Source organism: Amblyomma americanum, chromosome 10, assembly GCF_052857255.1.
Source record: "Amblyomma americanum isolate KBUSLIRL-KWMA chromosome 10, ASM5285725v1, whole genome shotgun sequence".
Lineage (NCBI taxonomy): Eukaryota > Metazoa > Arthropoda > Arachnida > Ixodida > Ixodidae > Amblyomma > Amblyomma americanum.
The window spans coordinates 83,947,467-83,972,234 of record NC_135506.1 but is presented as its reverse complement, the minus strand read 5'-3'; the positions used below and the strand labels follow the sequence as shown (position 1 = coordinate 83,972,234).

Genomic DNA, 24,768 nt, shown 5'->3' with positions numbered 1-24,768 from the left:
CTGATTCTTCACTTGTTATGTGCTGTTTGCCGGCAGCAAGAACATGGGTCACATTTCTTTGTCATAACTGTTATGTTTACCTTGGCAATATATCGCAATGTAGGCGGTCGACTACATCAACGGGGTCCATGAGTCAGGGTATATATTATGCTCGTTTGACAAATTTATAAAGAGTTGACAGTCAGTGCCAGTCCTGTGGTTTCTTTTCTCTACGTGTCCTTGTCTTGTAGCGCTGAGTAAACATTTCTAAGCAATGAACCAACTAGCCCCTGACAGAATCCTCATTTGCAGTAGCGCCGCCTTGTGGGGCAGCAAGGAGGCTCTGTTCAAAACAAAAATGGCGTTCAGCGGGTTAGGGCGCTCGGCTACTGATCCGGAGTTGCCGGGTTTGAACCCGGCCGTGGCGGCTGCGTTTTTATGGAGGCAAAACGCTAAGGCACCTGTGTACTGTGCGATGTCAGTGCACGTTAAAGATTCTCAGGTAATTGAAATTATTCCCGAGTTCTCCACTACGGCACCTCTTCCTTTCTTTCACTCCCTCCTTTATCCCTTCCCTTACGGCAAGGTTCAGGTGTCCAACGACACATGAGACAGATACTGCGATGTTTTCTTTCCCCAAAAACCAATTATTATTATTATTCAGGGGGTCGAACCATGCTTCAGTCAGTGTCAGTGGGGCAAGTGCTGTCGATTAAGCTGGCTCAAGGAGTGTCCGAAAAATAAAATCAGAGGTTTCAAGGTGTCCAAAAATACATTACAGTTTATGGGGAGAGTGGTGGTGCCACAAAGCAGTCTGAATAATCAAGCATGTCCAAATTTTGGGGGTCCAAAAAGTCAGTCGGCGACTACCTCGAATCAACTGTATGACTGCCCGAGACTGGAAACCGCAATGAACCAACAATTAAACACCAAGTTCCACAGTGAGCGTCTTAAGGCTGCAAGGCGCCCCATTTCCTCTCTCTCTCTTACCGCTTGAATTCCTGGGCGCAGTGATCGACCACGGCAGCCGTGAAGTCCCGACCACCCAGGGCAGGCTGTGCCGTGGCGTGGGCCACCAGGCGGTATGCTCCATTGCATACCGCCACCACGCTGGCACTTGCCGTGCGACCACCCAGGCGGTACAGCAGGTACCGGCTGTTGAGAGAGAAAACAATGGGGCACCAGCTGACAAAACTGAGCGACTGGTGCACAAACACTGCACTAAAACTCCTGCCTCATCCCACAGAAATCTGAAACAATGTGACAAGGCTTGCTACCTGCTGGAATTTGAGCAAGTTTGAACATGGCTGATTGCTGGAATTTGAGCAAGTTTGAACATGGATGGCTGATTAGAGTGCAACCTTCTTCCGGTTTGTTTGTAGCCAGCAAAGAATTTTTATTACATAAAAAGTGCAGCCAAATTTACTTTGCTACACTGAAGCTAAAAATACAAGGTGTCCTTCGAGTAAGTTACGAAAATGAGAATTCTCCGTTGTATCAAGTATTTTGCTATACTTAAGTTTGTTTCGTTGAGGTCTAACTGTAGCATGGCCCCAGCTCCTTCCCTCTGGCTGCACACTCTGCTCTGCTCTGGCTGTGCGATGTCAGTGCACATTAAAGAACCCCAGGTGGTTGACATTTCCGGAGCCCTTCACTACGGCATCCCTCATAGCCTGAGTCGCTTTGGGACCTTAAACCCGCATAAACCTAAAACCTTCCCTCTGGTGGCAACTGTAGGAGACTCTCACCAGACATCCGGTGATGGAGACGCCCCCATATGGTAGGCCAGGGCAGCAGCGGTTGGTTCATTGATGAGCCGCAAGATCTGGAAGCCTGCTTTGGTGGCTGCTTCCCTGCGCAAGTGATGGGCACCATGTGGGAGCCTGTTTGATCCTGCCGTTTCTAAAGGCTGGTCCATGCAATGCTAATGCGCCTCATGCCTCTCCGGATTTGTGCACACAGGCTCAGGCATCCAGCGCACTGAACATCTTCAGGCGCTCGGAGGAAATGTTGGCAACGCGCCAGCCACACACTAAAAGAAAAATAAACTCCGAAGTGGAAAAAGAAAGCATCACCTCAGCAAGTTTATGAACTACAGTAGAATCTCGGTGATACGAATCTCAAGGGGAGGCGAAAATATTCGTATCACCAAAAAACAAGTTAAATCCGTCCCGAAACCATGAGACACGTACAAAAAAAACATTTATTTACGTGGGAAGAAGTCACGTATGTCCTTCTGAGTCTTCTCCTTCGCGAGGTCGGCCAGCAGAGAATTTTCGCAGCTGAAGAACTGGGCTGTAGTGTTCTCACGCACAGTCTCGGATGTCACAGCATGCCACAGAATATCGAGAGCATCCATAGTTTCGGCTGCCGACAGTGGTTGGTCATCACCATTTTGGCACTCGTCTTCTTCGTCACTGGTCGAAATTCCAGGCTGTGACGATACCTCCTCCACAATGTCTTCCACTGTGCGCAGACCACAGGTGACGAGATCGTCGTCAGCAGTGACGAAATCGTCGGCACTGCAGTCAACACTAAGCTGGTTCCAGACATCAATCGGAATTGGATCTGGCACTTGTGAGGTGGTGGCCACTGTGGATTTAAAAATCCCACCCTTTGCGAAACAATTCGCGATGGTTGCAGGGAAGACGCGCCCCCAGGCCACTGCAATAAAATGCATAGCATCCAAAAGACTAATCTGCATATTTGCATCCTTACGGTCAACCTTCGCAAGGAGGTGGCACACCAACAAACCTTTGAAGTGGTGCTTTACGTTTCTGATAATGCCAGCATCCAGTGGCTGCAAATGACTAGCAGCGTTCGAGGGCAGGAATACCCCTTTGATGCTCTGTAGCCTCATGTGCTTTAGATGCGCCGCACATTGGTCCAGCAGCAAAACAATCTTTCTGTTCTTGCATGACATCCTATGGTCCAAGTATGTGGCGAACTCGACGAACAGAGCCGACGTCACCTACGCCTTTTTATTGGCTCTATATGTACAGGGCAAACAGCCGGCTGCTTTGAAGCATCGGGACTTTTCGTATTTTCCAATGACAGTCAGTTTCATTTTTTCTGACCCGTCAGCGTTGCAGCAAAACAGAACCGTCACACGCTGCTTAGTTTTTGTCCTCCATGGCAGGCTTCGCCCTTGACGCAGAGACTCGTTTCGGGCTGAAGATTGTAAAACAGCCTTGCCTCGTCAATGTTAAAAACATCACGACCGTCATATCCCGCGATGAAAGACTGCAGCTTGGTTGCCATCCAATCTTAAACGACGGAGGCGTCAACCTTTTCCCCTTCACCGCAAACGGGTTTGTAGGAGAGGTCATGCCGTGCCTTAAATCTGTGAATCCAGCCACCAGAGGCCTGAAAATTTTCAATTCCAAGCGTGAGTGCGATGTCCGCTGCCTTCTCACGCAGAACTTTTCCGTCAACGTTGACGCCGGCCACGGTGACCTCTTTAAACCATGTTCGGAGAACATCTTCTAACTTTACATGGTGAGCAGTCTTCGCTTCTTTGGAGTTTACGCCAAAGTGCTGCACATTCTGCATAATTTGGTCGCGCTGACCGACAATCGTAGACAGTGTAGAAATTGGCAGGCCGAATTCCTTGGCCATGTCAATGCACCTTTTCTTGGGCTCTTCGTCCACCTTCTTTAAAATATCCAGTTTGTCCTTCAAGGACAGCGCCTTCCGCTTTCGCGACATCGTACTGATTGCAGTACCTTTCGGGCTGATGCGATCAATGCTCGTAAAACGACACACACAACCAACACGCTGCATTTCCGTAGTCGTCGCGCACGAGGGAACAAAGAAGCGGGGGCTGCTGCAGGTGTGACGATGTGCACACTGGCTGTAGCGGAAAGACCGGTGGAACGGGCGCGCAGGGCCGCAAGAAATGTGGAAAGGACAAATCGCGCCCGACCAGTTGGGTTGGCTGGTTCGCAGGGTGAACGAACCAATAAGCAGCGGCGCTAGCCTCGGCCAAAAAAAAGTAACAAGGAAAAGGCGAAAAGGCCGCCCCCAAAATCTAGAGAGAGAGAAAGCTTCGCTTGCCTCGTCAGCCTCCCTGCTGCCGCGGAATCCCAAACCGGCACTGGCGCACGCTGCGCCGGTGGCGGCTCGACGGTCGTGGTACCGAAGTTCGTATCACCCGGCACAACGCGGAAGTGTTTGGAACACCCTGTTTTTGGCCCATTGTACACAATGCACTTCAGCGGGGGAATTTTACAAATTCGTATCACACCGAAATTCGTATCAGCCAGGTTCATCTCGCCGAGATCCTACTGTAAAGAGCTGATGATGCAAATTGCACACGTTCGACGAGAGGCTGGTAAACAGTGAGTGCATCCAACCGCCCTTACCAAAGCTGTGGCCTCTTAGTGTATTGCCAAATGGTATTGCCAAAGTCGAATTTATGAAAGTCTGAATGGTATATGATCGCTGGCGAATATTTGGCAATTGTTTAATATAAATTTCTAGAATACAAATATGAACCGAATATCAAACATATTCGATTCGTATACGAAATCTCAAATATTTGCGTACCCCTCATTTTAAATTCAATTCAAATGCTTTATTTCCAACGACTTGTTGGGGGTTATCAGGCAAAAAAGCTGCCAATGGCAGCCTGAGGGTCTCTGATGCCCGTACAAAGCAGCAGCATATGGGCAACAGAAAATGCTGAACACATGTGCACAGGTACACTTTCACACAGATTGACTGATCGAAAGACATTGTCAATACACTTCAGCAAGAAAGCATAACTGAAGGGCTATGAAAATACAGTGAATACCATTACTCTCTATCTTCCCCCTTCATATTCTATTTGTTGTGTTTATGTGATGTTTATCCCAAGACAGCGGAAATAAAACGTACCAGCTGGGAAGTGTGTGTGATAAAAGGGGTATTGTCAGTCATGTTTCTTTTTTTCTGTCAGAATTTTCAAAATCAAAAATCAAAATTTTTTCTGTCTGTCAAAACCTTGGCAATAGTAAAGCACTACTCTAGAGAAGTGAAATTCACGATGTGGCATAAGGGAATGCCACCACACTGCAACGTAACAGCCAAGTCTGCATTTCACGGGCTTCTATGAGAGCTTGAAAAGGACTGGCTCACGAAAATGTTGCAGCTGAGAAAATGCAGCACCCAGGGACACTACCCCGGGTTTCTACTGTATAAAGCAGCTGCTGCATCCATAGTGAAAAGAGACAGTGCAGGAGAGACAGAACACAGCCCTATCAGTCCCGAACTCTACCTCTTCGCTACGTCACACTAAACGGCCCAAAGTGCCACTTTAGTGCAGCATCCAGTAGTATGATGGGAGAGATTGGCGCATGTCAGAATACCACAATGAAAACGTCGCACTGAATGCTCTCTACTGGCACAAGTTTTGAGGATCCCGTGGAAACATTTGGCACTTATGCCATACCCCTCTGTCTCCTGTAAGCTTGACTGAGTGTGGCACCTTCATGCCCTGAGCCATACACTACAACAAGGAAAGGCCCACTGCAGTCAGTCCGAGCAAGGCGTTGCTGTCACAGTCTCACAGGGCCATTTCATCAGAATGGAAGAGCAGAGGCACGAGAAAGGGAAAGGTATCAACAAAACTGCTGCCCTACGTTGATGCAGATATGCATGGCACCTTAAAAGCAAAGGCACTGTGAGGAAGAGGAAGAAATTGGTGTCGCAAAGAAACTTAACCAGACTTTGACCCCAGACTCCACTGCACACCTCATTTGGTGCTCAGTCAAAATCCTAATCGCGTTGGCAAGTGCCCTGCCTACATGCATCGTGTAGATTTGATCGCCATCGTGTCAACAATACTGATGATTTCTCTACTCTGGGCACTCGTTCATCGAAAAGGAAACAGCCAACTCACATTTGTCCAGCCGATTAGCGAATTCAGCTCTACAGAGCTCAAACTAGCAGAGTCCCATTCTATGCTTGCCATGGTGCGTGGGTCAGTACACCTTTCACATGCCCCAATCAGCACTGTCACTGTACACAGTAGGCTTACTGCGAAAACCCATGTAAATACGAGGTTTTTAATGCTAATGCGCTAAAGGCCCTGTTAACCAGAAAATCCAGCGTCGGCGTTGGCGGCATTGTGAGCGGAAAATCATGAGCATTACTCCAGCAGCCGGTGCCTGGAAAGCAACTTAGAAGGCAGGCGGGCCTCCTAGGTCACGTGACCTGGCGGCGTCATCACAACCTGCCCATCAGGATGGTGAGAAAACTGCACACCATGGCAGGTGGCAGTTAAATTAATGATTGGTCGCTCGGCAAGAGCAACCTGGGCCGCACAAGGCCCACCTCTGGCAGCTGCCATCGCAAGACAGTGGCGCATCGCTTAACCGCTGCACCAGCAATGGTATGAAGACTCCCAGGGATCTATCGATGTAAAGCAGAGAATGGCCTCCTGCATATATGGGAATTAACCCATAAAGCTATCGCACCATACCCTTAAGGTAGAGCTTAATGGCCCTCCAATTTTTATTCTTTTTTTTTCAGATTTTAGCTTGTCAAATTTCTGCCTTGTATTAATGAGGATCTGGACAGAAATTTCAGCCCAAATCCACAGTTCCAGTCTTTCTTATTATTCAGCACTACTGTATTTACACGCGTAATCCTGGCACTTTTTCCCTGAAAATCAACGCGAAGTTTGGGAGTGCGATAATTATGCGGGGAAAATTTTCAAGCAAATGTTTCGGAGTGTTAAATGCAAAGATGAATGGGTGCAAGATCAGGATTGTCAGGTCCGCAATTGTAAATATAACGAAAACATTACTTTCAAGCGTAACTTACCTTCGTTATGAAAGTACAGGGTGAACGTAAGCTCAAACTGCTAAAGCACTTTATTTGCCGCGCGCAACCTCCCCGTCACTACTCGTGTTGCGTACGTCCTGCAGGCAATTCTACTCTTCATCAGAGTACACGTCGACACTGGAATCGATGGTTTCTTCATCTTCCGATGCTTCTTTGTCGTCCCACACCAGGTGGTCCTCGGTCGCATCCAGGGCGTTCGAAATTCCTGTTTTCTTGAAGCTTCTGGCCACCATGTTTACATCAATCATCCCCCATGCCTCTGATACCCAGCTGCACAGCAGCTCCACGGACGGTCTTTTGATCTTGCCGCCCAGCGTCAGAGCATGTTCACCTTCGGCCATCCATTCTGCGTACAGCCTCCGGACGTTATCTTTAAATGGCTTGTTCAAAGATACGTCAAAAGGCTGTAGCATTAATGTGAGGCCGCCGGGAATAACAGCCAGGTCCGTGCGCAGTTCCTTGAACTTCGCCCGAACCGGCTCTTGAAGATGGCCCCGAAAGCTATCAAGCACGAGGAGCGACGGAAAAAGAAGTGCTCCCGGTCGCCGCCCCCTCACAGTCTTCACCCAGTCCACCAAAGGTCCGCGGTCATCCATCCCTTTTCTTGGACGCGCACGTGTATACCAGGGGGGTGCTTTCCTTTCGGGAGGGTCTTCCGCTTGAAAATGACGTACGGTGGGAGCTTCCGCCCATTCGTCGTCACGCCTAGCATGACCGTGCACCTCTGTTTTTCGGCACCTGTAGTCCTGACGTGCACAGTCCGAGCACCTGTCTGTTCGACTGTCCTGCTGCTGGGCATATCGAAATTCAGCGGAGTTTGGTCCGCGTTCCCTATCTGGGAGAGCAAGAAGTTTTTTTCCTGCCGGATCCAGATAACGAATCAATGGAAGTCCACTACTTTCTCTTCATAGGCTGCAGGCAGGCGCTGGCAAAGCGTTGTTCGCCTCCTGAGCGAGAGTCCATTGCGCCACATAAATCGTGTGGCCCACCTGTTACTAGCGCGGAAGTCTTGCACCGGGATGCCCTCCTTTCTTGCGATTACGAGCGCCTGGTTCCGTATCAAATCAATCGACACAGCACACCCATCCGCTCGTCGAGCCTTGATATATTCCAGTAAAGAGGATTCGACGGCAGGAGATTTCCCAGTCTTCGGTCCGCGGAAGGCCTGGCGCGTCTTACCAGTCGTCTTGAGTTCGTCGTGCTGCCGTCTCCAATACCGGACGCAAAACTCGTTGACGCCGAAGTGTCTGCTGGCGGCGCGGTTGCCATGTTCCAATGCATACTCAATAGCTTTTAGCTTAAAAGCAGCTGTGTAGCTTGCGTAGCGTCCCATGGCGAAGCGGCACAAAGAGCACGGTGCAACACGCAAACAAGGCAAACGAGGCCTACCAGACACCGGAGAGCTGGAGACACCTTCGCAAAATGGCGTAGCGGTGGTTGTGGATGAGCGGTAGCGGCAGTGGCAGCGGATGATAGCACAGTACCGCCGCCTAGTAGCACGCGCGCCCAACCATGGCAGTTAGTTGTGACCGCAGTCAATAGATGGCAATCGCTACGACAAGCAGACGGCTCCCGGCAGTAATTTTGGGGGTACGGTGATTATGCGGGGAAAAAAAAAATTTCCAATTTTTGATAGCCAATGTGGGGGGTGCGAGCATTACGTGAGTGCGAGCATTATGCGAGTAAATACGGTATTACCATCAGGCTTCCAGCGAGAGGAGGTACTCTGTAGGAGTAGCGTCTATTGACTTGTTTTGATTGTAACACCATTTCACCATGCTAACCTCATGACGTCTACACTATTCGAAGCAGGACAATTGCACCTTGCGCAATGTCAAGACCGCGAAAACGTTACTCATCTGCTTTAAAAAAAAAAAGGTAATTACAGCAGTTGAGAGCATGGGCAAAGCAACAAGCCCTTCTACAGGGACTGGGTTAGGTAGGAAGAGCATGCAAGTTATTGGCACCAGACAGATGAAGCGGGACTCTTAATCCATACTCTAGAATTAAATCGCGGATGCTTGGGACAGCATCCAGGAGGAGGTCATCAGCCGCACTTTCAAATGCGGAATATTGAACGTGTTCAACAGCACTGAAGACAATTTTCTACGAAAGGATACATCTGACAAGGGACTCTTGAAGGATAGCACACCCGACAGTGACGATCGCTGAAGTCCCAACTTCAAGGACACTTCCAGAGAGCACAAGCCGTGCACCTGCATGCATGTGCATATGCCAGAGCTAATCTGCGCATACAAGTGGTTTGAGGCGTGATGAGGCCTGAGCGCGGCATCCAGAACCGTGCTGCATCTTAAGCAGCACACTGGTTTACGCTCTACAGCAGTTGGGGGACTATGTGGCTGATGCAAGTGCTCGGGCGAGTGTGAGCTGCTCTTTTCTTCAAGGCATGAAATTCTTTGACCAAACTTGTCAATACAAGGGGTGCGAGCCAGCACCAGGCACACGGAGACGCGTGCCCCTTTCCGATGCCTTGTGCGGGATGGTGCTGAACACGCGTATGCCTCGTGAATGTCCATTGCGTCACCGAGTCGAGTCAAGTCAAATGCAGGGCAAATTTTATTTATTTATTTATTTATTGAATACTGCGGACATGCTGTATGTCCAAGCAGGAGAGGGAAATACATACAGGGGAAAAGCAAAGCAAGTACCGAACAATATAGATGCCACAAAATAGACAATGCAAAAACACACATAAAAATGCAATAACAGTACAGCTACAAATGCAGCAGTGAAGATATCAAGAATGATTAGAAAGCAACGGAGAGTTCTGCGGTAGGGCATTCCATTCAGAAACTGTTCTTGGAAAAAAAGAAAACTTGTACGTATTTGTGCGTGCAAAAATAGGTTCCAGGCTAAGGGTATGCTTGTGGCGCGAGGCTCGTCTAGAATCACTAGCGATGTGATTTTCGGGTCAAATACCAAGTCGAGAAAAGCATAATGAATGAAGGAAATTGAGACGGGCTTTCTTTCTTCTATCTGCAAGTGGTTCTAAGTCTGCAAGTTTGAGCATGCTCTCTGTGAGCTTTCCTCACTCACATTATATGTGGGTGAAAATTATTTTTTCTCCCCTTTTTGATATTCCCAAATTACTCCTCATATTGTATATGTGGATCTTTATGGTAAGCAGCAAAAAAAAAAAAGGAACCCTGCCTGAAACACCCGTTTTCCAAGGGCATATCGAACACACAGGAATGCCATTCTGCAGGACACTGGTTTGCCCCACTACTCAAGTCATTCTTCAGCATGGCACTGATGGCCTCGGGAGTTCTGAGAGTGTTTGGGATGCACAAAAATGGCTGAGGTGGCCCAGTACTCACGCCACAAGCTGCCTCTGCTCCTCGCCAAACTCTGGCGGCACAGTCACCACAGCTGGGTACTCGTCACTTCCTTGGCTCTCAGCAACCTCTGGCAAAGGCAGCAAGAACAACATCGTCAGGACCCATGGACACACTCACACACTCTTCTGTTCGCTGTGATACGGGAGTAATTACTCATCAGCATCCATTGACAAGCAACCACACTGCTACAAAGGAAAGCTAGACAGCTTCCATCCAAACTTTATAGACGAATAAAAAAAAATTCATCCTGGTCTGGACATTGAACCCAGGTCGGTTCAATATGTTTAAGAGAAACCCCCATGGTGGAACCCCCTAAAATTAGGACTTCTGTTCATTACGGGGCATTTAACGACTGACTCAAGTTTTTCTGAAGCTGAGGAGAAAATGCATAGAAAGGAGCTGTTCAACAACTCACACGACACTTTAGAACGGCACAGAGTTAACTTTCCCACTCAAAAGCTTATGCTGACCAACCATTAATGATTGACCCAAGTGACACCCTTCCTAGCAATTTCTGGGTGACTAGGCAAAGCTACAGAAGTGTAAAAAGAAGGTATAAAAACCCCGGATCCTCATAAGCAAGCCTAAACAACATTCAGGCTGCTGCTTCTAGGTCACAACCATACCAAACAGGAACGCCTCTCAGAACATGGTTTCCTTAAAATTACAAAAGCATGAACACGAAACAAATAATAAAAATACTCTGATATGCTGTCACACCCCAGCCGCATGCCATCATGCATGGAGACAGGGGGTCCTGACAAGCACCCAATTACATTCTGATGACAAGCATTGCTTAGCACTCTAGCACAGGCAATGTTTATGGAAAACAATGTGTTCCAAATGCCTTCTTCATTACAAACATCAGATTATCACAAGTTCAAGGCCTCTGAGGTGCTTTGTTCGAAATGAAATGTTGACAAAAGAGTCTAAGCTTTCACACAGAGCCATTATTTGGAGCAAGGGCAGCAGCAACGCTTGGCTGGATGTATTTGTGACCAAATCAGATCCAACGATCCTCACCGCTGCTAATTAGGCACTCTCATAATATGCACGGTGGTTTAACTTGCTCGGTATCATTTTGTGCTACTGGAAGTGACACTACGAGCCAGAAAAAATGTGCCAATAATTACGAAGTTTGAATTACTGAATGACCCCATAAAAACTAACAAGAACAACTTGCATCACGGTAAAGTGATTTCGTGAAAGGCTGGGTAATTGTTGCTTGCTTTTGAGATGAAAACAAGGCAACAGTGACTATTTTTCCCATTTCCATGAATGCATGTGAGGAGCTTCATCGCACAAAGAGTGAATGATATGTGACAAGTGCGTTTTTGGCGCACTGTAAGAACGCAAAAATAACATGGACGGAAAAGAGCAGGAAAGTGCCAATCAGTGCCTGAAACAGCATGCATCTAGGCTTGCTTGGCTTGCTGATGAGGCAAGCGCGAAGCTCAGAAAAGTGAAACCGAAACTACTGTTCTTGAAGAGGGAAATGCGCATTCGTCGTCACTCCTGCCGCTGCACACACGCCACAGGTGTGCAAGCAACCCTGCAGCATGGAATTCAGGTTTGAGAAGGGTTATTAGCATGATCGTGCTACACTGGTCATGTTTGGACACTGACTCGCTTCGGGAACACATTCAAATTAACCCGTGTGAAGCCCATAGCATCTGAATTAGCGAGCGTACAATGCCACAGACTTACACGGGCAATGGTCAGGACTGTGCCAGCAGTTTGAATTGTCCAGATTTTTTAATTAATTTGGGTCATACGACGAGCTTTTACTGTACCAGTCAAACAAACTTGAACAAACGAACAGGTAAGAGGCAATTAAAAGGAATACAGCCTATATGGTCGACCAAAACAACCGTAGTAATACCCAAATAAGCTAAGATGGATCTACACAGCTGGCCTAGAAAAGGTGCTGGCCTGTCTTAGCACCTTGCCTCTTACCTAGCATTCTTTTGGCATAGTTAATTGAACATTTCACATAACTGCTAAAGCAGTAGTATGTAGCTATCTTTGTTTCTTGAGCATTTCCCCCTCTGATTCTTTGCTCAGCTCAGTGACCAAGCGCACGCATTAGGTGTGTTTGTTTTTTCCAGGATATAAAGAATCACTGCTGTCAGAAACCGAATCCCCTGCGACACCCAGGCGTAATGCAGTCGCCATCTGGCCCATGAAATCAGGTTTCTTGCCAACCAATGAGTACCTGCTGCAACCCCAGGATGCCATACAACCACCTTTTGACGAATGCCAATGAGATTCTCTGCGCTGGTCTCTAAGCAAACATCAAGCAGCCTTGTGACTGTCTCTCCACCAATACGGGGTGGCAACGCAAAGTGAAAATTCCATCCAAAATGGAGCCAAATTTCATCTCAGTTATTTCACCCTCAGGGCTTTTGCATTACAGAGCAGGTGTGGACACTGAAGCAAAGTCAATGCAAATGAAGAACATAGTTCAAGAAGAAACATGATACATAAGAGTAAACTTGAAACAAGCTTAATACAAAAAAAAATATACCATGAGACAAAGCGCTAAATGCTATTTCTTTGCCTAGTGGTTTGGAAACAGTTTTTTTTTTAGCTTAATAAGACAACATTTCATGCTTTTTGCTGACATGGAGCTCACTAGGCTCCATCCATATCATTTCAATGCCTCTGAAAATTCTGCCTTCCAAGGCCTACCACTCAAATTAATTTTTTTCAGACAACTCCTTTTTCCAATAAAAAGCTTTGCCACTGTAGCCAGTGCTTTCAGCCAGAGCAGTAGTAAAAAAAAAAATAGGGCATGCGAGCTCACCAAACATCTTGCGGAAGAGGTAAAGCAGGACGTCGCTGCGTGAATGGCGCGTGGAACGCTCGTCGTCCGCGGAAGACACTTCATAGTGGACCTGGTCTCCCTCGGCTACAACCTGCAAAGCAACATCCGCCAAAGGTGAGACTTTTCATCTCTGACCACACAAGTGAGGTCACAACAGCACGATCAGTGTGGAAACGCGAACGACAAGGAAAGAGCGGCGCTGCTGCAGACACTGGTGCCTCTTCCTTTCTTCATCCTTTGATTTTTTGTTTCCTGTTAACTTTTTAAACGCCATATTAATTTCCTAAAAACGTACCAAAATCACCAAATTTTTTGGCGACTTTCGGCAAAAATGACTGTTGTATGGCTTAAAACACGCCCTAAAGATGCAAAAAGCATGGATGGATGGATAAGGCTGAACCCTTTAAATCGGGCGGTGGCTCAAGCCACCTAGTCATGACTTATGAAATTTTACTCTTGTCTTGATTTTGGCCGCCAATCAGATAACCTTCGCTTGGTTACTTCTACCCGCTTAAAATCTACTTTCCCTTCACTGTCATTAAACCCCAATGCCTTGGATAAATCAGCCCCGCTGCTTTCCACTGTAGGGTGAAGCCCTTCACAGAGAAGTATCAAGTGTTCAGCCGTTTCCTCCTCCTCTCCGCACGCAATGCACAGCGTGTCTATCATGTGGTACCTGACTCTATATGTCTTTGTCCGCAAAACTCGCGTTCTGGCCTCAAACAACAAAGAGCTTCCCCTACAATTATCAGACATTTTCTTTGGCAATTTCCTGCTTAAAGATCCTGTATGTTCCCAGTGCTGATTTGGTCAGCATCCCTGTTTTCCACAGAGCTCTCTCTGTTTCTTTAACCTTTTTTTGGCATTTCATGGCCAACTACTGCTCTCTAGTGTTGCAAAGTGCAACAACTAACACAACTGCCAACCGTAACTCATCTTTAGCAGTGGGAGCAATGCAAAATCATGCCGGACGAGTGCAATTTGTCATGGCCAATATTGATACAATCTCTCATGACGAGTGCAGCTCAGGGTTGGTAGTTAAAGAGTTCATTTGGTAGCATGCAAAGCTTGCCCAGTTTTCAATTCCTGTGATGTTTTGCATGGAAAGTGCGTTTTCTTTCAACTGCCACGCAGATGAATGTTTCTGGCTTTTTTCTGTTCCAGCAACGATATAGTAACAGGCTGTGACACTTTTGATATGTTTCTGATGTGTTGAAAAACTTGAAGCTTCAAATGGAGCTGACAACAACATGCATAAATAGCTGGTCACTCACAGGGCTAGCAGCAGGATGCATGCAGAATCATCTATTTTTGTCATCAGTCTGACTACACCCACTGCAGGACAAATGCCTCTCCTATGTCTCTCCAATTAACCCTGTCCTGTGTCAGCCGAGACCCCCTTATCCCAGCAAACTTATCCACATCCGCCTACCTAACTTTCTGCCACCTCCTGCTACGCTTGCCTTCTCTCGGAATCCAGATGCAGAATAAATACCCATTAATTTTGACGTCCCAATTATCGAAAGGTTGAATTATCCAATGGCTCCCAAAAACTGCCAAAAACCATTCGTGTCATATTAAATTTATCTGTTGAAAATTGCATAGCTATGACAATTTTTACATTGACTTTCAGCTGTCCCATTAGCCATTTCCGACTGGAGCTACCAAAAACGGCACAGAAGGTGCTCCGAGGCAAGGCAAGCTGAACCACACAACACTCTGGATGCGGGAGGCGGTGTGCTCTGACCTTGCAGGGGCTGCCGCTAGCCAGCTGCTCCACCTCGTCAGGCGAGGTGGCCGTGAGCAGGCCCTTGAGGTGGCAGATGGTGCCGCCCGGGTTGCGCGCCATCTCGCTCTTCGCGGCCAGACCCACTGACTGGAAGGGAAAAAAAAACACACACACAAACAAGGCAGATATTGAGATGTGGATTAGTTCAGGACACAAGCACGACGCTGAAAACAATTGCAGGCATGTCTGAGCTTAGTAGCAGCCCTTCAGACGAGCCAGGCTCCTTCTTGATCATATCTGTGAGCTACCTAGGGACATTATATGAGCCAGCTGTTCCACATAAATGTCTAAACAAGCAATTTCTCGTGTCGCTAGGAGCCTTTGCAATCGCTCATAGGCAAGCCCACATTCCCTCTTTTTTGCAGGAAAGCAACGAGGCAACCTCAATGAGTACTGTTCCGAGTGAAAACCAACCTTGTCACATTGTATGGTTAAGCACATAGTTCCCAAACAATGGGAATGGCGGGGGGATGGGAGGGGGGAGGGGGTTCTGTGGTTTAACTCCTTCTCATTTCTAAGTTTACAAGGGTGCTTTCTTGTACGAAGCCCCTGCACACATTGGCCAGGATGACAAAAGGAGCTAAGTGCACCCATTCAAGTTCAGCATGTGGATCATATCCAGCCTACATAGGGACCTGCTGAAGTCGATAGCAGTAGAGCGAGACTCAATGGCGCAGTGCAGCCCCACAGTGCAACAGTAACATAGGAAAATCACAAAGAGAACTAATTCTTGGATTGTTCTTTTGTACACGAATGTTCACACAAAAGAACAAATTCATGATTTAAGCTGCACAGCACATCCTCTGTTGTCACAACACTTCTGCCCACTGTTCTCAGTGATCTCCATGGAGAGGATGGTCAATGAACTCTGAACATATTGCGGCTCTGAACCACACGGTTACACCGCTTGCAGGTCTTGCTGAAAAAAATGCATGAAAACCCTGCTCCGAGCAAAATTAAGCTCAGCAGACCAAACAAACAAATTGGGGTCCATCAATGTCCATGAAACATACAAGCAACCCAAAATTCTCTGTGGGGTAATCCTTAGATAAAGCAGAAATACAAGGCAAAGCAGTGTGTCCGTCAGAAAAGACAGGAAGCTGAACAACCTTCTCTCCATTTGAGAATGCAATGACAGCAGGAGTGACACGGTCGCCGGAGTCATTGGTGACAGCCTCTGTGTTTCCATCCTGTGGAAAGGTAGAAAACAGATGAGTGGTCAGTGAAAAAAAAAGAAAATAGTCACTAGGCACTAGTCCAACAATCGACACAGGCGGCATCGCATTAAAAGGAAACCTCCTTAACTAATGAATGACCCTTTATGTGCGCGACAATCAGGGCCAGTGACATTTCCCGCCCATGAAACTGAAATCATTAATACATTGACGATAAATATTTAAGTGCGAACAAACCTATCCCTCCTTGACGAAACCCGCTGGGTGTCCGTTTTCGAAACTATCGGCGGCGAAAGGCAGCATGCTCCAGTGATCAAAAGGATTGGATGCGGAAAAGTGCACCTGGCTGATTGCGATAAAGATGATGACAGCGACCGTGGCATGCAGAAAGATTAAACGCACGAGACAATGTGTCGGTGGAGAACGACAGAACAATACAAAATCTAATATAATCGCAATACCGCGTGACGACTTGGTCATGATGGCAAGAATTGTTCTTACAGTCAAGAAGCGTTCTTTATCAACATTCCGGCGAACAGACCGCCTAGCTTTGATCGCGCAGCTTAAACATCTTCGAGCCGCAACTCCAGCAGTTTCGCAACAAGGAGAAATTGGGCAAGTGTCAGACTGCACGGTCAGATAACGCACACACGATATCGGTGCTGCAGCACTGCGACTAGGGCGCGGCTGAAAGGCCAGAAGGCCGCTCGCACAAGGGCCCAACGAGTGACAGTTCCAGCGACGCACCGAGCACGCGCGCACTTTCGGCCGCCCCGCAAGACACTGCGAAGGCGCGCAACGTGCACGCGACCGGCGCCGTTCGTTGCGGGCAGCTCGCCCCTCGGGCGGCCCTATTCCGCCGCTCCATTCGAGGCTTGGCCGAAGCCAAAACGTGTCGACGGGATATAAAGGATTCGGTTCGCGTACTTACCTTGTGAATCGCCAGGCAAAGGTTGGTATTGCCGAAGTAGAGCCCGAACGAGGCCGCCATGCTTGCGATTCAAAGTGCCGCTCGGCGCGGCACCACACGGCCGCTCTGAGTGACATTATTTTAAAAACTAATGTATTAAATTTACTAAGTTAAAAAAGCAATAAATTAAAAATATGCATATTAGTGCTACAATTTTGAGGCGAAAATGTAAAAAAATTGGTTTTATTAGAACATTTAATTTACTTATTTTATGTTTTATTACTTCTTTTTAAGTGCCATATAATTCACCCAAAAAATAAATACTTTTGGTGCGTTGTGTGCGACACTTTGACTTTGATGTCTTGCTTTTATGAGTTTATAAACGCGTGCTCATTCTGGTAGGCTGGTAGCATTTAAGTGGCACCGGTGTTATCTAGTACATGACGTTCTGTGCAAAGGTTTTACGTCATAGGAATCCTTGAAACGGACCAATGGCGCGAAGCCAGATGTCCATACCGGCCCGCCGTAGGTGGCGCCTTCGAATTCTCTCGGAGACGTGTCGGATTTTCATTCAAAGAAACGTCTCGGCCAAGTTTTGTTTCAGCCTCCTTGTCTCTACGAGAGCGTGTTAGACACGTCGCTTACCGCGAATCGTTAAATACTCCCACGGTCGCGTCGCCGGCTAGTCCTCATCGTCGAATCGCAAATTCGTCGCGGGATCGTCGGTGAGCTGCCGGACCGTCCCTCGGAGTGGTGGTCGCTGGGAGACAAGTTTCGAGAACATGCGATCGAGCGTCGACATGAACGTGCTGCTGCTTACCCTGTCAGTGTGCCTGCAAGCGTCGTTTCTTGCTGTGTCCGGGAAGACGTTGAAGGAAGGCGAATGTGAAGGTAAGTGCTGGTAATTGCCGAGCGAGCTGGCATTGTGTAGTCCTGTGGACTCGGATCACCGTTTACCCGATCAACGAAGTGAGCTAGAAAATTGCGCTGGCGATCTCCTTTTGACGAATGCTTGCTTTTGGCTGTCAGTGTGTGGCGTGAAGGGCACGCGAGCTCACTTCGTGCAGTGAGATGGGTGTGACGCAACCATTCCGGGAGCACTGACCACGTAATCACGACTGACGGGCAGTCCGCTAGTGCGCCGGCTGTCGCTGTGGCACTCGGTGGTTAATCGTCGCTACTTGCGCGCAAATTGCGCTGGCATACTATCGAGAATGACCTCAACTCCAGCTCGTTCGGAAGCTGGACAGGTTTCTAGAAAAATCGCGAAACCACATCTGTGCTGAGCCGATATATGTGGCGTCGTGCGAGATGAGCATGAGGAGGGCGCTTAAATCTGGAAGGGGGCCTTCAGCTTTCCGTTTTAAGATTGCGCCTGCTTTCGGTGCTGGGGCGGGGAATGCCTTTAGCGGTGCTTATTGATCAGTCCTACAGCATAAGTGTGCTGCCACATGAGCAGCTTGTAGCATGCAGATGCCATTCATTACATGGTCGCTTCAAGCGTTGTCTTCCAGCCGTGGTCTGTAGCCATAGGTAATGCGCTTGCTGTTTCGCCAGTCTGCACAGTGACACGCAACTAAAGCTCTAAAGCTTCAATGGCTTCTTTGTGGGTATACTTATTATCTCGCCCGTCATATTGCTGATTCACAGGCGCTACTGGCTCACTTCCACCGCACCTGTGAGGTCCGCCATACAGCCTGCAATTCGCCTGACTTGGCTGAACAGACGATATGCTCATAACTGTATGGACATTTGCCGTTGCCCTCTTAGCCTGATGTAGCCATGTAGAACATGGCCCGGGCAATGGCTTTCCATATATCAGCAATAAAGCATGAGAGGGCTACTACATTCGATATGGCAAAACATATTCAGTTGCAAGCTGTTGCATCAAGCACTCATAAATATTTCTACCGCACACTGCGGCATGCAAGCAGGATAACGGAAACGTGAAAACAAGAACAAAAATAAAAATATTAGGTGCTGCAAAAAATGTACTGGCTTTGTTCATTAAATCTTCCTTACAACAGTCTTCGCACCATCCAAGTGAAAAAGGTGCACTATCACCCTTTTTTTTTTCAGTTAAAATTTTCTCGTTTAACTATATCTTTCGTTCGCGTGACTGTGCATGCAGTTAACATGCATATAACAGTACATATTCAACATGAGTTGCACACAAGGCCTGTATTCTGACATGCAAATGAAAAAACTTGTCGCCAATGGCTGCAGGAAAATGAAAGAAATCATGGCAGGTGTATAAAAAGTACGCCTTTCAGTATTTAGGCTGTGACATCCAGAATAATGTGAAATGTTGGGGCACTTTGGAAACTGTAGCACACTCTTGCATCTTGTTGTGCATAGTTACTCGATGAAAAGTATGTCATTATAATTTGAAAATTTTCTGCTGCATGATGTAGACTTGATACTGCTTGGAAAAGCGCCTCAGATTGGTTGGAAGCTGCTGCAAAGTAACAGCAGCAAAATAGTGAGATATATGCAGTTCTCAGCAGTATTTTCTGCAAATGCGAAGTTCTCATTAGGTACTAGTGCTTATGCGAGATAATTTATTGCAGGCTAGCAGTTCCATTTTTCCTCGCTCACTTGGCATTAGAAAGTTCATATTTGTCACGGCAAGAGGTTAGATGAAGCATGTAAGTAAATTTTATTTGCTATTCTATATTCATTTGACCTGGTGTCACTGGGAGGTATTCTAAAAATAAGCACAGTAGAAGCACTATAAGCGAAGTGATAGCACAAGTCTGTCTCCATTGTTCCTTTCACTTGGAGATTATTATTTAGAGTGAGCTTGGCAAAATTGTCTGCTGTGCAATTGCAAAAAGACATGGTCCTAATGCAGACAAAAATTTGGAGTGTTCCACCTGGAGAACAGTTGCACAAGTTAGCCTCAGAACTAGCTCAGCAATCTTCCCTGTTTGAGGCACTGCCAGAATTCTGCAACATGTTTTTCCATGCAGTATGCGTGGGTGTGCTCAAGAAGCTGCATGACCGGCTGGAAGTTGAAGAGCGGACAAATGAGGACTCCATCACAGCGGGCTTCATGGAGTTCTGCAAGTCTGCCAAAGGACCAGAGCAGCGCTTTGTAAGCTTCGCCATTTGTGCTCTTTTATTGTGTGCCGTGAATGAATCCGGTGTAACAGAAATCATGATTCGCGCTCAGTTGTCTGGTGTGATGTCAGTCGCAGCTTCCTTGCTTTCCTCATCCTGGCACATTTGCGAATGGTAGCGCAATGCCAGGCTGCAGTTGTGGGCACTGTTATTTCAAATTACTATTGTTATTGCAGTAAGGTAGCAGCATTTTGTGAGCATTTGTAATGTTTAATTCTGTAATCAGCCCTGTACGGGGCAGCTGGTAGATTGCAAGAGGGTTTCATTTTTGAAGGAACAAAAAAATGATGGCCGTAGCATTCAGAGACAAAAAGAAGGTAGAGCGGGTCAGGGAACAAATGCAAGTTAATGACATCCTAGTCAATGTCAAGAAGAGTAAGAGTTCGGAAGCATGTAATGGGAAGACAAGATAACCGATGTTCATTAAGGGTAACGGAGTACATTCCAAAAAAAAGGCAAGCATAGCAGGGGGCGGCAAGTAAGCTAGGTGGATAAGATTAAAAAGTTTGGGGGCTAAGGTAGCCACAGCTGGCACAGGACAAGGTTGATTAGATATCAGAAGGGACTATCCGGAAGTGATATAGTTATGCTGATTGTTTTTTGTACAGCCGCCGCGGTGGCTGAGTGGTTATGGCGCTCGGCTGCTGGCTCGAAAGACGCGGGTTCGATCCCGGCCTGTCGAATTTCGATGGAGGCGAAATTCCAGAGGTTTGTGTACTGTGCGATGCCAGTGCACGTTAAAGAACCCCGGGTGGTCGAAATTCCCGGAGGCCTTCACTACGGCGTCTCTCATAGCCTGAGTCACTTTGGGACGTTAAACCCCCATAAACCAAACCAGTTTTTTGTAGAAATGGGAACAGTTGCTATCGCACTGACTATGTGAGTGTTCACAAAGACGTGACACGAGAAGGCGGCACATGCTGTTGTAGGAACAACATGAGACCAACTGGGGCTAAATAGTTGCGCATTTGGCTGCCAGCACAACCAACTGGGTTCTCTGAAGTGTGATCATGTGTGTGACACGCTACATCATGCCACATTGATGGTCTCTGAATTGTAATTCACTGCACGATGACGTCCTACACAGTGAAAGGATACCGTGGACAGATGGAAGGTGACTTGTATCGATGGATTAATGTGTTCTAACTGCAAAGAAGATACTTTTTTGCTCAAAACTGAGCTTTTATTTGATACAAGACATTAACGTACAGGTATGGCCGCTGTTGGCCGTTTTTACAAGCAAACTCTAGGGATATCCTGAGGTACAGGGTAGCCTGAGGTACAGTCATGTCGTTTGAAACGACAGTCATGGATTCTTTCTTGGTCTTGCTGTGACAAGTCTGAATCATTGGGGGGTGTTCTGCTTTTAAGTGAATTTAGTCGGCCCCTTTTACTACCTACCATATGTCAGGCTGGTGGCAAACTGCAAACTGCTCAGTATTTGCCAAGAACAAAATTTGGCGGTGGTTTAGCTCTGGTTAAACCTGGAGTGACACGATAGCTGCAGCTGGCCGAGTGGAACTTGGCCACATGATCAGCCACGGCACTGCGTTGCCTGCAGCTGCTCCGCACCATGTAACAGCGCAGCGGCGCAGCCACAGGGTGGCGGCGCGGCCACGCTGAAGGCTCGAAATGCCACCGTAATGTGGCTATCGCTACAAAAATTAGATGCAGTTGCCCTTAGTGCCTGTCGGGGCTTGGCTGCCAATGGTACTCGGTGCTTTTTGGTCAGAAGTACTGTGCACCAAGACACACATCCTGTTTTGTTTCCGAAATGTGCGCAGTGCTACTACGTGGGCGGCCTGGAGGAGTCTGCCACCCGCATTGTGGGCGAGATGTCCAAGCCGTTCAGCTGGTCCATGCCCCACCTGAAGGTGTGCGAGAAGCTGTTGGCCAAGGACGCTCAGATTTGCGACCTCAGATACCGTGAGTGCCTCCCCTTGTTTGTGGTTTGACCAGGAGTTCTTTGCACTTGCTCGCTCACTACTAACCACGAAGTGAGTGCTCTACTAGCTTATCTCTCTGTGCGAAAATGGTAACATAATTAGTTCTGCAACAGAAACACTAACCAGTGTTCCCTGATGATTTCTTTGGTTATATTGCTGGCTTTTTTTGTATAAATTTTACAATTGCAGTACAGATTTGCAGGCACAGAATGCTGCACGGTTTTTCACGGTGCAGATGTCCTGCAAGCGCAGGTTCCCTTGTTGTTTGTTTTATTGTCGGCCTAGTCATGTTTGGCTTGTGAGCACAGGCTAAAGCGTATAAGTGCACCACACAACAACTACTGTTCTTGCGGAAAGTGAAATTTCTGTTTCATGCATATTCGAAGGCTTTCGAGTGGTTAGGGCATTCAGCTACTGAGGTGAAACGGGGGTGAAATGCTGAAAACGCCAGTGTGCTGTGGAATCAGCAGATGTCGAAGAACCCTAGGTGGTGCAAATTTATCTGGAACCATCCACTACAGCGTCCCGAATAGCCCATATGTAGCTTTTGGACGTTAAACCTCACAATTGGCAATTTTTCATCACTTGTGGTGTGCAGCTCGCATTCTGGCAAGGTCACTGCTACACTCGTGTGTTTAGCAAACATCCAAGTGGAAGATTAGTAGAAATTTTTAGCGAGCTGCAGATTTCTTCCTGGTGGCAAAGCTAACTCCACACTATATTTTCCTCGCAAATTGTCAGCACTGGAGTGAAATTTACTGGCATGAGGCAGCGTGTTTCACATGCAGGCTGTTTTCACATGTTTCCAAGGTAAACACATTGCTTGGGAAGCTTTTACGTACCGGTTCGGGCCAAAGCAACCATTAATCCAATCAAGGTGGCCTGTGGTAAAAGCAGATACTGTTAAAAGTTTTGAAATATGTCTTTGCAGTGCTTCTTAGTCATTTGTTGTCAGCAGCAGCAGCCCTCCATGCTCATTGCAAGGCAAAGCCCTCTCTCACTAACCTCTGATTGACCTGGTGCTGTGCGAACTGTGACTGTCCTTTACTCACAAACTGTAAACTTGAGCTACCGACCTATAACATCTCTGCTGCCCCCCTTTTACATTTGCTTTGTCAGTGCATGTTAAAGAACCCCAGATGGTTGAAATTTATGAAACCCTCCTAGCCTGAGTCAATTTGGGACGCTAAACTGCACGAAACCAAACCAAACCTACATTTACCCACCTGCTGTGGTGGCTCAGCGGCTGCAGCATTTGGTTGCTGATCCTAAGATTGGGGAACCAAATCCCAGCTGCACATTGATGAAGGTGAAATGAAGAACTAGCCCTGTACTGCAGTTTTGGTACTAGTTGAAGGACCCCATGTGGTCGGAATTGATATGGAGCCCTCTGCTGTGGTGCCTCTTAAAGCCACTGTGGTGTTTCCGGGCATTAACACATATACCAGCCTATATTGGCCTTCCCTTGGAATCAAATTCTTAGCCCTAAGGTCTACGGGAGCATCATATTGAAAGTGGTTAGTGCCCTGCTATGCTTGTATGCACAGCTTAAAAAATTTCACATAACGTAGTCTGCAAAGCCTTTCAAAGAACTGAAAGCCATGGTGCCTCGGTTATGGCGCTCTGCTGCTGGCCTGAAAGACACGGGTTCAATCCCGGCCACGGCGAATTTCGATGGAGGCGAAATCCTAGACACCCATGTACTGCGCGATGTCAGTACTTGTTAAAGAACCCCAGGTGATCGAAATATCCGGAGCCCTTCATTGCAGCCTTCCTCATAGTCCGAGTTGCTTTGGGTCGTTAAACCTGCATAAACCATAAACTTTCAGAGAACTAGGCTTGGTAGTTTGTAGGCTCTCATTATACCACTCTGGGCTGTGGCTTGGGCAGTGGCTGAAGGCAAAGATGTAAAGGTAATGCAAGGGTACCCAGTTAACTTCATAATCCAGTTTTTTGTTGTACATGCAAAGGGCTGTGAGGAGTTGGGTATCAGCAATGTCTTTTTCTGTCCTCTACAGCCAAGGTGATCGACCTGAAGACTGTGGACCTGAAGAAGCTCAAGGTGAAGGACCTCAAGAAGATCCTCAACGACTGGGATGAGCGGTGCGAAGGCTGTGTCGAAAAGTCAGACTTTGTCAAGAGGATAGAGGAGCTCAAGAAAGTGCACATGCGCGAGGAACTCTGACCTCTGCGCGACCCTGTTGTACAGAGACCACCACCGCCGCCGCCACCACCACAACTGCAAGACATCATGTCCTCCTCACTCACTGGCCCCTTTGCCCTCTGTCACACTGTTCTTTTGTTTGTTTTTTTGTCTTGGCAGGGCAACGGAGTCCTTGGTTACATTTTTTTGGGGAAGGGGTGGGTAGCGTTCTAATTTATCAACTTTTTACACTGATCCTATGTACAGGGCATTGAGTAAATGACTGTTCCTTGTTTTCTTTATTATGTGTGCGCACAAATTTGTGGATTTATGCTTTCCTTCTTTTTTGTTTCATTTAAAGGTGTCTGTGTTTGCATAAAAGTTGGCGAGGAAAATTGCTGTCGGAAGTGAAGTGCAGCACAGCTGTAGATTGGATGCTCCTATTTTATTTTATTTTGTGCAGTCATGAAATTAAAATGTTCTGTGTATTCTTTTTGTCTTGGGTGGCGTATTTTTTGCCATTGTTGCCTGATAGTTGTCGGCATAGCACAGTGTGTTAAGCCAGGACACTTTGGCACCAAAATGGAATATAAGCCAAGCTACACTGATAGGCTAGGCTAGTAGGCAGACATGTCTTTGTTACCGAAAACAGCGCTGATAAGGCAGAAAATTAAGTGAAAGCACGGAAA

General features: G+C 47.3%; 2 protein-coding genes across 2 annotated transcripts in view; one reads left to right on the top strand and one right to left on the bottom strand.

Annotated features, from left to right (window-relative positions):
• LOC144107752 (heat shock 70 kDa protein 14-like) overlaps nucleotides 1-16,982 on the bottom strand; it is an 86,089-nt gene extending 69,107 nt beyond the window's left edge. The window contains 7 exon segments of the mRNA XM_077640911.1: nucleotides 970-1,134; nucleotides 1,728-1,832; nucleotides 10,146-10,233; nucleotides 12,973-13,084; nucleotides 14,741-14,869; nucleotides 15,892-15,972; nucleotides 16,889-16,982. Coding sequence (XP_077497037.1) covers nucleotides 970-1,134; nucleotides 1,728-1,832; nucleotides 10,146-10,233; nucleotides 12,973-13,084; nucleotides 14,741-14,869; nucleotides 15,892-15,972; nucleotides 16,889-16,948 — 740 coding nt within the window. The 5' untranslated portion in view covers nucleotides 16,949-16,982.
• A 397-nt stretch (nucleotides 16,983-17,379) lies between these two features.
• Manf (mesencephalic astrocyte-derived neurotrophic factor) lies at nucleotides 17,380-24,570 on the top strand. Its single transcript, XM_077641088.1, has 4 exons — nucleotides 17,380-17,758; nucleotides 19,840-19,964; nucleotides 21,775-21,916; nucleotides 23,955-24,570. The coding sequence occupies exons 1-4, from the start codon at nucleotides 17,650-17,652 to the stop codon at nucleotides 24,119-24,121; spliced, it is 543 nt and encodes a 180-aa protein (XP_077497214.1). The 5' UTR covers nucleotides 17,380-17,649; the 3' UTR covers nucleotides 24,122-24,570.
• The last annotated feature ends 198 nt before the right edge of the window (nucleotides 24,571-24,768 follow it).

What these genes read in the sequence shown, in the direction of transcription:
- Manf (XM_077641088.1), top strand. Translation starts at nt 17,650, where the DNA reads ATGCGATCGAGCGTCGACATGAACGTGCTGCTGCTTACCCTGTCAGTG. An exon ending in AAGGACCAGAGCAGCGCTTT is followed by an intron (nt 19,965 to 21,774) that starts GTAAGCTTCGCC and finishes AAATGTGCGCAG; the next exon opens with TGCTACTACGTGGGCGGCCT. An exon ending in GATTTGCGACCTCAGATACC is followed by an intron (nt 21,917 to 23,954) that starts GTGAGTGCCTCC and finishes TGTCCTCTACAG; the next exon opens with CCAAGGTGATCGACCTGAAG.